Below are 15162 nucleotides of genomic sequence, written 5' to 3'. Positions count from 1 at the left end.
TGAGCTACAGTGGGACATCCTGTCAGGCTGTATCACCGCCTGGTATGGCAATTTCACCCTCCGCAATCGCAGGGCTCGCCAGAGGGTGGTGCGGTCTGCCCAACGCATCACCGGGGGCAAACTACCTGCCCTCCAGGACACCTACACCACCCGATGTCACAGGAAGGCCAAAAAGATCATCAAGGACAGCAACCACCCGAGCCACTGCCCACACCTGCTGCTATTAAACATGTTTAATGCATTGGAAGTCAACAGAGATTCTTTGCATAGTCACTTCACCCCTACCTGTACCCCTGCACATTGACACATTACCCCCTGTATATAGCCTCGTTATTATTTTATTGTGTTACTTATTTTTATTTTTTTTACTTTTGTTTATTTTGTAAATATTTTCTTAACTCTTCTTGAACTGCACTGTTGGTTAAGGGCTTGTAAGTAAGCATTTCACGATAAGGTCCACACTTGTATTCGACGCATGTGACAAATAAAGTTTGATTTGATTTGGATTTGAGATTACATCAAATAAAATTGTATTTGTCACATGCGTCGAATACAACAGGTGTAGACCTTGTAATGAAATGATTACTTACAAGCACTTTCAGAGATTACATCACACACAACACACACACACACACACACACACACACACACACACACACACACACACACACACTCTCAAGTGAATCAAGTGCCATTTCCTTCCAACCCAGTTGATGACGCACCGAGCCAATGGAAAAGAAGTCACGTGCTTGTCCCGTGATCAAATGCGGAAGTGTTGAAAATATCCATAGCGACGACAGCTCACCCTCTGTCTATTCCATATACATTTTCTTGTTGTATTTGCTGTATTTCTCAGAGAAATGGAAGGATATGCCAAAACACCTCTTAGCAACACGTATGCTGGTGCCCCAGATTTCAGAGGGTAAGAGAATGCTAATTATCCCAGTCGTCGTATTAGCTAACGTTACTAACAGTAGCTAGTTAGTTAGCGTTAGCCCATTCATTAGATAGCTAGCTCTAACAGTAGCTAGTTAGTTAGCCCATTCATTAGATAGCTAGCTCTAACACTAGCTAGTTAGTTAGCCCATTCATTAGATAGCTAGCTCGGCGCTTTAGCCAGCACCTTTGATGTATAAGGACAGTGATTCCTAACTGGGGGGGTCGTGGCACTTGTGTAAGAAAAAATATGTATATAACACATACAAAAATATATATATATTTTGAAAGGTAACCGCCGCATCGAAACTTTTATATTGAAAGGATGTCGTCGCACCGCTTATTGTTGCTGAATTTACACGTGTAGCTGGTCCGTAGTGGAGAAATGTCACACACTCACTGACCAATACAATAATGATCCAATGAAATGACAGATTTCTAGGCACACACACATACACACACACACACACTGACCAATACAATTATGATCCAATGAAATTACAGATTTCTAGACACACACACACACTGATCCAATAAAAATGTCATTCTGACACATTGTTTTGTTTTAAATGTGACACGTCCAATCAGATAATACAGATTTTCAGTTAGCTTGATTGACAGCTAACTATCCAGAGGTGTTCTGCAGGCATTGCACACGTGGATAGTAAGCTGTCAGAGTAAAATCATAGACACATTTTTAAAATGTTGGTCCCTCTTCATCCTCCCTCTTCATCCACTGCTGCTTCCAATGTCAACGACAAGGCAGACAACCCGGACCCCTGTCGAGAGGAGAAGATATGACTCCGACTTCATCGAATATGGTTTTCCATATAAAGAAGACCGGCAGGGGTCTGGATAGACCACTATGTGTCCTACGCAACGAGCTGTTGGCTAATGAGAGCATGAAACCCTCCAAAATGAAAAGACATCTGGACACCAAGCATCCAAGCCACAAAGATAAGACAGCTGACTTAAAAAAAAAAAAAGTCAATATCTGGAGGCCTCACAAGATTCATTGACAAACGTATGTCCCGTACATGAAAAGGCACTTTGCGCTAAGTGCAAAAAAGCCCACACCTGCTGCTATTGATATGCTGCTGCTCCAGTTTCAACTGTTCTGCCTGCGGCTATGGAACCCTGACCTGTTCACCTGGCCGTGCTGCTGCTCCAGTTTCAACTGTTCTGCCTGCGGCTATGGAACCCTGACCTGTTCACCGGACGTGCTACCTGTCCCAGACATGCTGTCCCAGACCTGCTGGAACCCTGACCTGTTCACCGGACGTGCTACCTGTCCCAGACATGCTGTCCCAGACCTGCTGGAACCCTGACCTGTTCACCGGACGTGCTACCTGTCCCAGACCTGCTGATTTCAACTCTCTAGAGACAGCAGGAGCTGTAGAGATGCTCTCAATGATCGGCTATGAAAAGCCAACTGACATTTACTCCTGAGGTGCTGACTTGTTGCACCCTCTACAACCACTGTGATTATTATCTGACCCTGCTGGTCATCTATAAACGTTTGAACATCTTGGCTATGTTCTGTTATAATCTCCGCCTGGCCCTCAGAGCCTGGTTCCTCTCTAGGTTTCTTCCTAGGTTTTGGCCTTTCTAGGGATATTAATCCTAGCCACCGTGCTTCTACACCTGCATTGCTTGCTGTTTGGGGTTTTAGGCTGGGTTTCTGTACAGCACTTTGTGATATCAGCTGATGTAAGAAGGGCTTTATACATACATTTGATTGATATGTGCACTGAAATCTTGGGAGAGTCACACGCCAATAAACTTAAAACCACACACCTATCCAATGACACCAGGAGAAGAATCCAGGACACACCAGACATCAGAGAGGACACCAGGAGAAGAATCCAGGACACACCAGACATCAGAGAGGACACCAGGAGAAGAATCCAGGACACACCAGACATCAGAGAGGACACCAGGAGAAGAATCCAGGACACACCAGACATCAGTGAAAACAGCCATTACCCACTGCAGCTTGATGAGTGTGGCTAACCAGGCCATTCTAATGGGTCTGTTAGACACGTCTGGGATAATACCTTTAGGACAGGCTAGAGGCTGTCTTTAACACAGTGGATATGTACCTGGGCTCCGTGGGACTGACCAGAGGCTGTCTTTAACACAGTGGATATGTGATCAAGTGGGTCAATTATTTTTTTTAAAAAGAGTTCCAGGAAAAGCAGGCCGTCTGGCCGTCTGCAGCGATATGAGGGAGGAGGACCAGCAGGTGTTTTATCATGCGGAGGTCCGCTGTCTTTCCAGGGGTAAAGTGTTGGCTCACCTTTATGAGCTTCGCGTTGAGATACCTGCGTTTCTTTCGGGGAAACAAGTCACCTCTGGCAGAACATATTTTGATTGTGAGGAATGGTTCGCGCAGGTTGCCTACCTGGGAGATATTTTTCATCATCTGAATTTTCTCAATGTGTCAATGCAAGGGAGGGGGGCACACGGCGACACACTGGAAGAAAACCCCCCCCCAAAAAAACATTCAACATCTTGTCGAGCTGTATGGAAAGTTTTGCCACTACTTCCTGGAGGAGCTATGGAACCCTGACCTATTCACCGGACGTGCTACCTTGTCCCGGACCTGCTGTTTTCAACTCTCTCTCGCTCTCTCTACCGCACCTGGACAGGATACCGGACCCCCTTTCGAGTGGAGATGGGAAGCGTCACCTTGCCAAGGGCCGTGCTGAAAACAAACCGGACAGCCAGCATGACCTCCGAGTTGACTTGTCAACCATCACCCCAGAATTCAATAAACTTATTGACGAAACACCCCGCAGCTTTTCCACTGATGACACACACACACACACACCACACACACACACACACACACACACACACACACACACACACACACACACACACACACACACACACACACACACACACACACACACACACACACACACACACACACACACACACACACACACACACACACACACACACACACACACACACACACACACACACACACCACACACACACCACACACACCACACACACCACACACCACACACACACACACACACACACCACACACCACACACCACACACACACACCACACACCACACACACACCACACACACACCACACACACACACACACACACCACACACACACACACACACACACACACACACACACACACACACACACACACACACACACACACACACACACCACACACACACACACACACACCACACACACACACACACACACACACACACCACACACACACACACACCACACACACCACACACCACACACCACACACACACACACCACACACACCCACACACCACACACACCACACACCACACACCACACACACACAGGTTAATGAGTTATTGTTCTTTATGTTCTTTATTATTGGTCATTCATATTACATTTATATTACATTCATATTACATTTATATTACATTCATATTACATGCTATTGAACTGGTTAACAAACACCTTTTAACACTTTTCATGGTTATGAGACTATTCACATGGTTATTGATGATTAGTAATTCCTAATGATAGAACAAAAACTATTTTAAACACTAGTGTGTGTTCCTGTTAACATTATAGGCCTGGTGTGTGTTCCTGTTAACATTATAGGCCTGGTGTGTGTTCCTGTTAACATTATAGGACTGGTGTGTGTTCCTGTTAACATTATAGGACTGGTGTGTGTTCCTGTTAACATTATAGGCCTGGTGTGTGTTCCTGTTAACATTATAGGACTGGTGTGTGTTCCTGTTAACATTATAGGACTGGTGTGTGTTCCTGTTAACATTATAGGCCTGGTGTGTGTTCCTGTTAACATTATAGGACTGGTGTGTGTTCCTGTTCATTAACATTATGGGACTGGTGTGTGTTCCTGTTAACATTATAGGCCTGGTGTGTGTTCCTGTTCATTAACATTATAGGGCTGGTGTGTGTTCCTGTTAACATTATAGGCCTGGTGTGTGTTCCTGTTAACATTATAGGACTGGTGTGTGTTCCTGTTAACATTATAGGACTGGTGTATGTTCCTGTTAACATTATAGGCCTGGTGTGTGTTCCTGTTAACATTATAGGCCTGGTGTGTGTTCCTGTTAACATTATAGGACTGGTGTGTGTTCCTGTTAACATTATAGGACTGGTGTGTGTTCCTGTTAACATTATAGGACTGGTGTGTGTTCCTGTTAACATTATAGGACTGGTGTGTGTTCCTGTTAACATTATAGGACTGGTGTGTGTTCCTGTTAACATTATAGGACTGGTGTGTGTTCCTGTTAACATTATAGGACTGGTGTGTGTTCCTGTTAACATTATAGGCCTGGTGTGTGTTCCTGTTAACATTATAGGCCTGGTGTGTGTTCCTGTTAACATTATAGGACTGGTGTGTGTTCCTGTTAACATTATAGGACTGGTGTGTGTTCCTGTTAACATTATAGGACTGGTGTGTGTTCCTGTTCGTTAACATTATAGGACTGGTGTGTGTTCCTGTTAACATTATAGGACTGGTGTGTGTTCCTGTTCGTTAACATTATAGGACTGGTGTGTGTTCCTGTTAACATTATAGGCCTGGTGTGTGTTCCTGTTAACATTATAGGACTGGTGTGTGTTCCTGTTAACATTATAGGACTGGTGTGTGTTCCTGTTAACATTATAGGACTGGTGTGTGTTCCTGTTAACATTATGGGACTGGTGTGTGTTCCTGTTAACATTATAGGACTGGTGTGTGTTCCTGTTAACATTATAGGCCTGGTGTGTGTTCCTGTTAACATTATAGGACTGGTGTGTGTTCCTGTTAACATTATAGGCCTGGTGTGTGTTCCTGTTCATTAACATTATAGGACTGGTGTGTGTTCCTGTTAACATTATAGGACTGGTGTGTGTTCCTGTTAACATTATAGGACTGGTGTGTGTTCCTGTTAACATTATAGGCCTGGTGTGTGTTCCTGTTAACATTATAGGCCTGGTGTGTGTTCCTGTTAACATTATAGGCCTGGTGTGTGTTCCTGTTAACATTATAGGCCTGGTCTTGATGTTCTGATCATGTATTACATCCCCCTGCTGAACTGGTCTCTTCATTAAACAGCTCATTCTCTTCAGTTAATAATACATGTTTTCTCCGTTAATTTGTCTGCGTAATGACTGTCTTTAATACCATAGTAGTAGACCATTGAGACAGTCTATTGTTTTGTGAAGCCTGCATTACAACATGGACCCATCGGACAGTCCATGATATTGGGTCACGACTCAATAGCCATTGTCAAATTTGGGTCCCCAGGCAGAACCAGTTGAGAAACACTGGTATACAGTGTTGATCATTCTGAGTTTCCCCACTAGAGGGCAGCACCACTGGTCTACAGTGTTGATCATTCTGAGTTTCCCCACTAGAGGGCAGCACCACTGGTCTACAGTGTTGATCATTCTGAGTTTCCCCACTAGAGGGCAGCACCACTGGTCTACAGTGTTGATCATTCTGAGTTTCCCCACTAGAGGGCAGCACCACTGGTCTACAGTGTTGATCATTCTGAGTTTCCCCACTAGAGGGCAGCACCACTGGTCTACAGTGTGGATCATTCTGAGTTTCCCCACTAGAGGGCAGCACCACTGGTCTACAGTGTTGATCATTCTGAGTTTCCCCACTAGAGGGCAGCACCACTGGTCTACAGTGTTGATCATTCTGAGTTTCCCCACTAGAGGGCAGCACCACTGGTCTACAGTGTGGATCATTCTGAGTTTCCCCACTAGAGGGCAGCACCACTGGTATACAGTGTTGATCATTCTGAGTTTCCCCACTAGAGGGCAGCACCACTGGTCTACAGTGTTGATCATTCTGAGTTTCCCCACTAGAGGGCAGCACCACTGGTCTACAGTGTTGATCATTCTGAGTTTCCCCACTAGAGGGCAGCACCACTGGTCTACAGTGTTGATCATTCTGAGTTTCCCCACTAGAGGGCAGCACCACTGTTCTAAGGTATTTTAACTAGCTCTGTCTGTATTAGCGTCCCATAGCTAACAGTAGGTCTAGGCATTCAATAATATCAAACACATGCAGTTCACATAATGTACTCACCCAGAGCCAACGCCAAGACATGATATGATGGAGGATGTATGTTGTCTCTCCTGCAGGAATGACAGTTCTCTGGTGTCTGCTCTGAAAACTCTTCTCTTCTTCACCATCCTGATGGTCACCCTGCCCATAGGACTGTACTTCGCATCAAAGGCATACATCTTTGAAGGTAAATCATTATTTCTTGTCTGAGACGCGGCCTAAATATCCCAATCAATATTCAAAACAATTTATTTGAATTGACTTTCTTCTTCCTTCCTCTCTCCCCTCCTCCCCTGTCCTTCCTCCCCACCTCTCTCCCCTCCTCCTCTCTCCTTCCTCCCACCTATCGCTCCTCCTCCCCTCTCCTTCCTCTCTCTGCTCCTCTCCTCCTCACCTCTCCTGCTCTCCTTCCTCCCCATCTCTCTCTCCTCCTCCTCCCCTCTCCTTCCTCTCTCTCCTCCTCACCTCTCTTGCTCTCCTTCCTCTCTCTCCTCCTCACCTCTCCTGCTCTCTCCTCCTCCCCTCTCCTCCTCACCTCTCTCTCCTCCTCACCTCTCTCTCCTCCTCACCTCTCTCTCCTCCTCTCCTTCCTCACCTCTCCTTCCTCCCCAACTCTCTCTCTCTCTCTCCTCTCTCCAGGTTCCCTACAGATGTCTAACTCAGACAGTTATTTCTATGCTGCCATCGTAGCTGTGCTGGCCGTACATGTGGTCCTGGCTCTGTTTGTCTACGTGGCCTGGAACGAGGGATCCACCAAGGACAAGGGAAAACACGACTAACCCTTAACCTGGCCCTGCTGCTGGCCCAGAGAAAGCATGGACCAAGGGATGGAGGCCCAGCCACTTCCAGCCCTCACTCCAGCCTGGCTTCTCTCTAGCCCCCAGCCCAGCCTGGCTTCTCTCCAGCCCCCAGCCCAGCCTGGTTTCTCTCCAGCCCCCAGCCCAGCCTGGCTTCTCTCCAGCCCAACATCTCGCAGCCTGCCAGCCATGGAGGGGTTCCAAAGTCCATCTGCTGGTGGTGCGAGAGAATAATGTATTGGGTGTTTATGTGAGCTTCTCCTAGCTCCGTGTATTTTGTAACAGACTGAACACCGTCCCTGCCATAAACTGGGCCCCGGCCAGAGACGGCTGTGAAATGCCAGTTCACAACTGGAGCGCGCATGAAGGAATGTATTGTCTGCTTCCAACCCTATTCCCTATTTAATGCACTACGTTTGACCAGGGCCCCCCCCCCGGTAAGGCTGTTTGACCAGGGCCCCCCCAATAAGGCTGTTTGACCAGGGCCCCCCCCCCCAATAAGGCTGTTTGACCAGGGCCCCCCCCCCCCAATAAGGCTGTTTGACCAGGGCCCCCCCTGTAAGGCTGTTTGACCAGGGCCCCCCCCAATAAGGCTGTTTGATCAGGGGCCCCCCCCAATAAGGCTGTTTGACCAGGGCCCCCCCCCCCCCGTAAGGCTGTTTGACCAGGGCCCCCCCCCCCCCCCCCGTAGGCTGTTTGACCAGGGCCCCCCCCCGTAAGGCTGTTTGACCAGGGCCCCCCCCCCGTAAGGCTGTTTGACCAGGGCCCCCCCCCCGTAAGGCTGTTTGACCAGGGCCCCCCCCCCCGTAAGGCTGTTTGACCAGGCCCCCCCCCCCCCCGTAAGGCTGTTTGACCAGGGCCCCCCCAATAAGGCTGTTTGACCAGGGCCCCCCCCCCCCCCCCGTAAGGCTGTTTGACCAGGGCCCCCCCCGTAAGGCTGTTTGACCAGGGCCCCCCCCGTAAGGCTGTTTGACCAGGGCCCCCCCCCGTAAGGCTGTTTGACCAGGGCCCCCCCCCGTAAGGCTGTTTGACCAGGGCCCCCCCCGTAAGGCTGTTTGACCAGGGCCCCCCCGTAAGGATGTTTGACCAGGGCCCCCCCCCCCCCCCCGTAAGGCTGTTTGACCAGGGCCCCCCCCCCCGTAAGGCTGTTTGACCAGGGCCCCCCCCCCGTAAGGCTGTTTGACCAGGGCCCCCCCCCCCCCCGTAAGGCTGTTTGACCAGGGCCCCCCCCCCGTAAGGCTGTTTGACCAGGGCCCCCCCCCCCCGTAAGGCTGTTTGACCAGGCCCCCCCCCCCCCCGTAAGGCTGTTTGACCAGGGCCCCCCCCCCCGTAAGGCTGTTTGACCAGGCCCCCCCCCCCCCGTAAGGCTGTTTGACCAGGCCCCCCCCCCCCCCGTAAGGCTGTTTGACCAGGGCCCCCCCCCCCCCCCCCCCATAAGGCTGTTTGACCAAACGTAGTGGATTATACAGAGAATAAGGTGCCATTTTGTTTTCTGTTGTGACCAACATCATGTCACTGCTGTTGTGGTTTGATCTGTCCGTCCTTGTTGAGTTGCCTGGATTCGTTTATGAACGGTGTGTTTTATTTGTGTGACTGTCTGTAAACGTTTTATTTTTGGTTGTAATTTGATGTCTTCAGGACTGTAGTTTAATCGTCAGGGTACTCGAGAGAGGAGCATTTCAAGTCCACAGTGGTTGTTATGATGAAACATTAAACAAGTCGAAGGATCAATGACCCGTACTCTGATGAACTGTAGAAACATTTTAGTCCTGTTAGTAGATGCTCCTATCTTATCCACTACATTTTTTAAAAATTATTTTTAATTCACCTTTATTTAAAAACCAGGTAAGCCAGTTGAGAACAAGTTCTCATTTCCAACTGCGACCTGGTCAAGATAAAGCAAAGCAGTTCGACACAACAACACAGAGTTACACATGGAATAAACAAACATACAGTTAATAACACAACAGAAAAATAAAATAAAGTCTATATACAGTGTGTGCAAATGGCGTGAGGAGGTAAGGCAATAAATAGGCCATAGTGGCGAAGTAATTACAATTTAGCAGATTAACACTGGAGTGATAGATGAGCAGATGATGATGAGCAGATGATGATGGTGTGTAAGTAGAGATACTGGTGTGCAAAAAGAGCAGAAAGTAAATAAAAACAATATGGGGATGAGGTAGGTAGATTGGATGGGCTATTTACAGATGGGCTATGTACAGCTGCAGCGATCGGTTAGCTGCTCAGATAGCTGATGTTTAAAGTTAGTGAGGGAAATGTAAGTCTCCAACTTCAGCGATTTTTGCAATTCGTTCCAGTCATTGGCAGCAGAGAACTGGAAGGAAAGGCAGCCAAAGGAGGAATTGGCTTTGGGGATGACCAGTGAGATATACCTGCTGGAGCGTGTGCCAAGGGTGGGTGCTGCTATGGTGACCAGTGAGCTGAGATAAGGCGGGGCTTTACCTAGCAGAGACTTATAGATGACCTGGAGCCAGTGGGTTTAGCGACGAGTATGAAGCGAGGGCCAGCCGACAAGAGCATACAGGTCGCAAGTGGTGGGTGGTATATGGGGCTTTGGTGACAAAACGGATGGCACTGTGATAGACTACATCCAGTTTGCTGAGTAGAGTATTGGAAGCTATTTTGTAGATGACATCACCGAAGTCGAGGATCGGTAGGATAGTCAGTTTTACGAGGGTATGTCTGGCAGCATGAGTGAAGAATGCTTTGTTGCAAAATAGGAAGCCGATTCTAGATTTAATTTTGGATTGGAGATGCTTAATGTGAGTCTGGAAGGAGAGTTTACAGTCTAACCAGACACCTAGGTATTTGTAGTTGTCCACATATTCTAGGTCAGAACCGTCCAGAATAGTGATGCTAGTCGGGCGTGTGGGCAGCGAACGGTTGAAAAGCATGCATTTGGTTTTATTTGCGTTTAAGAGCAGTTGGAGGCCATGGAAGGAGAGTTGTATGGCATTGAAGCTCGTCTGGAGGTTAGTTAACACAGTGTCCAAAGAAGGGCCAGAAGTATACAGAATGGTGTCGTCTGCGTAGAGGTGGATCAGAGAATCACCAGCAGCAAGAGCGACATCATTGATATATACAGAGAAGAGAGTCGGCTCGAGAATTGAACCCTGTGGTACCCCCATAGAGACTGCCAGAGGTCCGGACAACAGGCCCTCCGATTTGACACACTGAACTCTGGCAATTATGATGTCGTTTAGTACCTTGAGCGTGGCTGAGGTGCACCCATGACCAGCTCTGAAACCAGATTGCATAGCGGAGAAGGTACGGTGGGATTCGAAATGGTCGGTAATCTGTTTGTTAACTTGGCTTTCGAAGACCTTAGAAAGACAGGGTAGGATGGATATCGGTCTATAGCAGTTTGGGTCTAGAGTGTCACCCCCTTTGAAGAGGGGGATGACCGCGGCAGCTTTCCAATCTTTGGGGATCTCGGACGATACGAAAGAGAGGTTGAACAGACTGGTAATAAGGGTTGCAACAATTGCGGCAGATAATTTTAGAAAGAGAGGGTCCAGATTGTCTAGCCCAGCTGATTTGTACGGGTCCAGGTTTTGCAGCTCTTTCAGAACATCTGCGATCTGGATTTGGATGAAGGAGAAGCTGGGGAGGCTCAGGCAAGTAGCTGTGGGGGGGCGGCGCTGTTGGCCGGGGTTGGACTAGCCAGGTGGAAAGCATGGCCAGCCGTAGAGAAATGCTTATTGAAATTCTCGGTTATCGTGGATTTATCGGTGGAGACACAGCAAGCACCTGCTCTACTGACAGAGACACAGCAAGCACCACGCTCTACTGACAGACACAGCAAGCACCACGCTCTACTGACTGACACAGCAAGCACCACGCTCTACTGACAGAGACACAGCAAGCACCACGCTCTACTGACAGACACAGCAAGCACCACGCTCTACTGACAGACACAGCAAGCACCACGCTCTACTGACAGACACAGCAAGCACCACGCTCTACTGACAGACACAGCAAGCACCACGCTCTACTGACAGACACAGCAAGCACCACGCTCTACTGACAGACACAGCAAGCACCACGCTCTACTGACAGACACAGCAAGCACCACGCTCTACTGACAGACACAGCAAGCACCACGCTCTACTGACAGACACAGCAAGCACCACGCTCTACTGACAGACACAGCAAGCACCACGCTCTACTGACAGACACACAGCAAGCACCACGCTCTACTGACAGACACAGCAAGCACCACGCTCTACTGACAGTCACAGCAAGCACCACGCTCTACTGACAGTCACAGCAAGCACCACGCTCTACTGACAGTCACAGCAAGCACCACGCTCTACTGACAGACACAGCAAGCACCACGCTCTACTGACAGATACACAGCAAGCACCACGCTCTACTGACAGACACAGCAAGCACCACGCTCTACTGACAGACACAGCAAGCACCACGCTTCTACTGACAGACACACAGCAAGCACCACGCTCTACTGACAGACACAGCAAGCACCACGCTCTACTGACAGACACAGCAAGCACCACGCTCTACTGACAGACACAGCAAGCACCACGCTCTACTGACAGACACAGCAAGCACCACGCTCTACTGACAGACACAGCAAGCACCACGCTCTACTGACAGACACAGCAAGCACCACGCTCTACTGACAGACACAGCAAGCACCACGCTCTACTGACAGACACACAGCAAGCACCACGCTCTACTGACAGACACACAGCAAGCACCACGCTCTACTGACAGAGACACAGCAAGCACCACGCTCTACTGACAGACACAGCAAGCACCACGCTCTACTGACAGTCACAGCAAGCACCACGCTCTACTGACAGTCACAGCAAGCACCACGCTCTACTGACAGACACAGCAAGCACCACGCTCTACTGACAGATACACAGCAAGCACCACGCTCTACTGACAGACACAGCAAGCAGCACGCTCTACTGGCAGACACAGCAAGAACCACGCTCTACTGACAGACACACAGCAAGCACCACGCTCTACTGACAGACACACAGCAAGCACCACGCTCTACTGACAGAGACACAGCAAGCACCACGCTCTACTGACAGACACAGCAAGCACCACGCTCTACTGACAGTCACAGCAAGCACCACGCTCTACTGACAGTCACAGCAAGCACCACGCTCTACTGACAGACACAGCAAGCACCACGCTCTACTGACAGATACACAGCAAGCACCACGCTCTACTGACAGACACAGCAAGCACCACGCTCTACTGACAGACACAGCAAGCACCACGCTCTACTGACAGACACACAGCAAGCACCACGCTCTACTGACAGACACACAGCAAGCACCACGCTCTACTGACAGAGACACAGCAAGCACCACGCTCTACTGACAGACACAGCAAGCACCACGCTCTACTGACAGTCACAGCAAGCACCACGCTCTACTGACAGTCACAGCAAGCACCACGCTCTACTGACAGACACAGCAAGCACCACGCTCTACTGACAGATACACAGCAAGCACCACGCTCTACTGACAGACACAGCAAGCAGCACGCTCTACTGGCAGACACAGCAAGCAGCACGCTCTACTGACAGACACAGCAAGCACCACGCTCTACTGACTGACACAGCAAGAACCACGCTCTACTGACAGATACACAGCAAGAACCACGCTCTACTGACAGATACACAGCAAGCACCACGCTCTACTGACAGATACACAGCAAGCACCACGCTCTACTGACAGACACAGCAAGCACCACGCTCTACTGACAGACACACAGCAAGCACCACGCTCTACTGACAGAGACACAGCAAGCACCACGCTCTACTGACAGACACAGCAAGCACCACGCCCTACTGACAGATACACAGCAAGCACCACGCTCTACTGACAGATACACAGCAAGCACCACGCTCTACTGGCAGACACAGCAAGCACCACGCTCTACTGACAGACACAGCAAGCACCACGCTCTACTGACAGACACAGCAAGCACCACGCTCTACTGACAGACACACAGCAAGCACCACGCTCTACTGACAGACACACAGCAAGCACCACGCTCTACTGACAGAGACACAACAAGCACCACGCTCTACTGACAGACACAGCAAGCACCACGCTCTACTGACAGTCACAGCAAGCACCACGCTCTACTGACAGTCACAGCAAGCACCACGCTCTACTGACAGACACAGCAAGCACCACGCTCTACTGACAGATACACAGCAAGCACCACGCTCTACTGACAGACACAGCAAGCAGCACGCTCTACTGGCAGACACAGCAAGCACCACGCTCTACTGACTGACACAGCAAGAACCACGCTCTACTGACAGACACACAGCAAGCACCACGCTCTACTGACAGACACACAGCAAGCACCACGCTCTACTGACAGAGACACAGCAAGCACCACGCTCTACTGACAGACACAGCAAGCACCACGCTCTACTGACAGTCACAGCAAGCACCACGCTCTACTGACAGTCACAGCAAGCACCACGCTCTACTGACAGACACAGCAAGCACCACGCTCTACTGACAGATACACAGCAAGCAGCACGCTCTACTGGCAGACACAGCAAGCAGCACGCTCTACTGGCAGACACAGCAAGCACCACGCTCTACTGACAGACACAGCAAGCACCACGCTCTACTGACAGAGACACAGCAAGCACCACGCTCTACTGACAGACACAGCAAGCACCACGCTCTACTGACAGATACACAGCAAGCACCACGCTCTACTGACAGACACAGCAAGCACCACGCTCTACTGACAGACACAGCAAGCACCACGCTCTACTGACAGACACAGCAAGCACCACGCTCTACTGACAGACACAGCAAGCACCACGCTCTACTGACAGACACAGCAAGCACCACGCTCTACTGACAGACACACAGACATCATTATATATGACTCTCAAACCACCATGCAGAACAAGTCCCTGTTAGCTCAGTGTAGGAGTAGTCTCCCCATTGTAGGAGTGTTTTCACTGTAGTGTCTTGCGCCACCTGGTGGGCTGTTGGACTTCTCACCCATATCATGCATCATAAATAATACTATTTTATAAATAGTTCCAATTAAGGGTGTGAACATTTTAAATATTTAAACAACATTGGGATTGTTAATGTTTATTAAAAAAAAATACCTAAGCTAATATTTTATCAAATTAAAATCACAGTGCAGTTATCACAATTAGCACTAACAGGTCCCGATCATAAAGGAAAAATATTTACATTAAACAAACGACTAACGCAACAATGCTGTGATGTTCGTCATCCATGATTCACCTAACGATATTCTGAAAAAGAGGAAGCAAAGTACTTCGAGCAGACGAAGGAGCGCCCGGTGTTACAGGA

At 49.1% G+C, this 15162-nt stretch overlaps 1 protein-coding gene across 1 annotated transcript; it reads left to right on the top strand.

Moving 5' to 3' along the window:
- The first annotated feature begins 750 nt into the window (after window positions 1-750).
- LOC106604103 (vacuolar ATPase assembly integral membrane protein vma21) lies at window positions 751-8224 on the top strand. The gene is made up of 3 exons (XM_014198499.3): window positions 751-922; window positions 7073-7182; window positions 7635-8224. Exons 1-3 carry the CDS (start codon window positions 861-863, stop codon window positions 7772-7774), a joined length of 312 nt encoding a protein of 103 aa, XP_014053974.1. The 5' UTR covers window positions 751-860; the 3' UTR covers window positions 7775-8224.
- The last annotated feature ends 6938 nt before the right edge of the window (window positions 8225-15162 follow it).

This window comes from Salmo salar, chromosome 05 (genome assembly GCF_965601325.2).
Source record: "Salmo salar chromosome 05, fSalSal1, whole genome shotgun sequence".
Taxonomy (NCBI): Eukaryota; Metazoa; Chordata; class Actinopteri; order Salmoniformes; family Salmonidae; genus Salmo; species Salmo salar.
This window is presented reverse-complemented; position numbering and strand designations above follow the sequence as displayed.

Bases quoted from the DNA above. Each gene is read 5' to 3' on its own strand.
- LOC106604103 (XM_014198499.3), top strand. From the start codon at position 861: ATGGAAGGATATGCCAAAACACCTCTTAGCAACACGTATGCTGGTGCC. The intron at 923-7,072 runs GTAAGAGAATGC...TCTCTCCTGCAG, and splicing joins GGTGCCCCAGATTTCAGAGG to GAATGACAGTTCTCTGGTGT. The intron at 7,183-7,634 runs GTAAATCATTAT...TCCTCTCTCCAG, and splicing joins AAAGGCATACATCTTTGAAG to GTTCCCTACAGATGTCTAAC.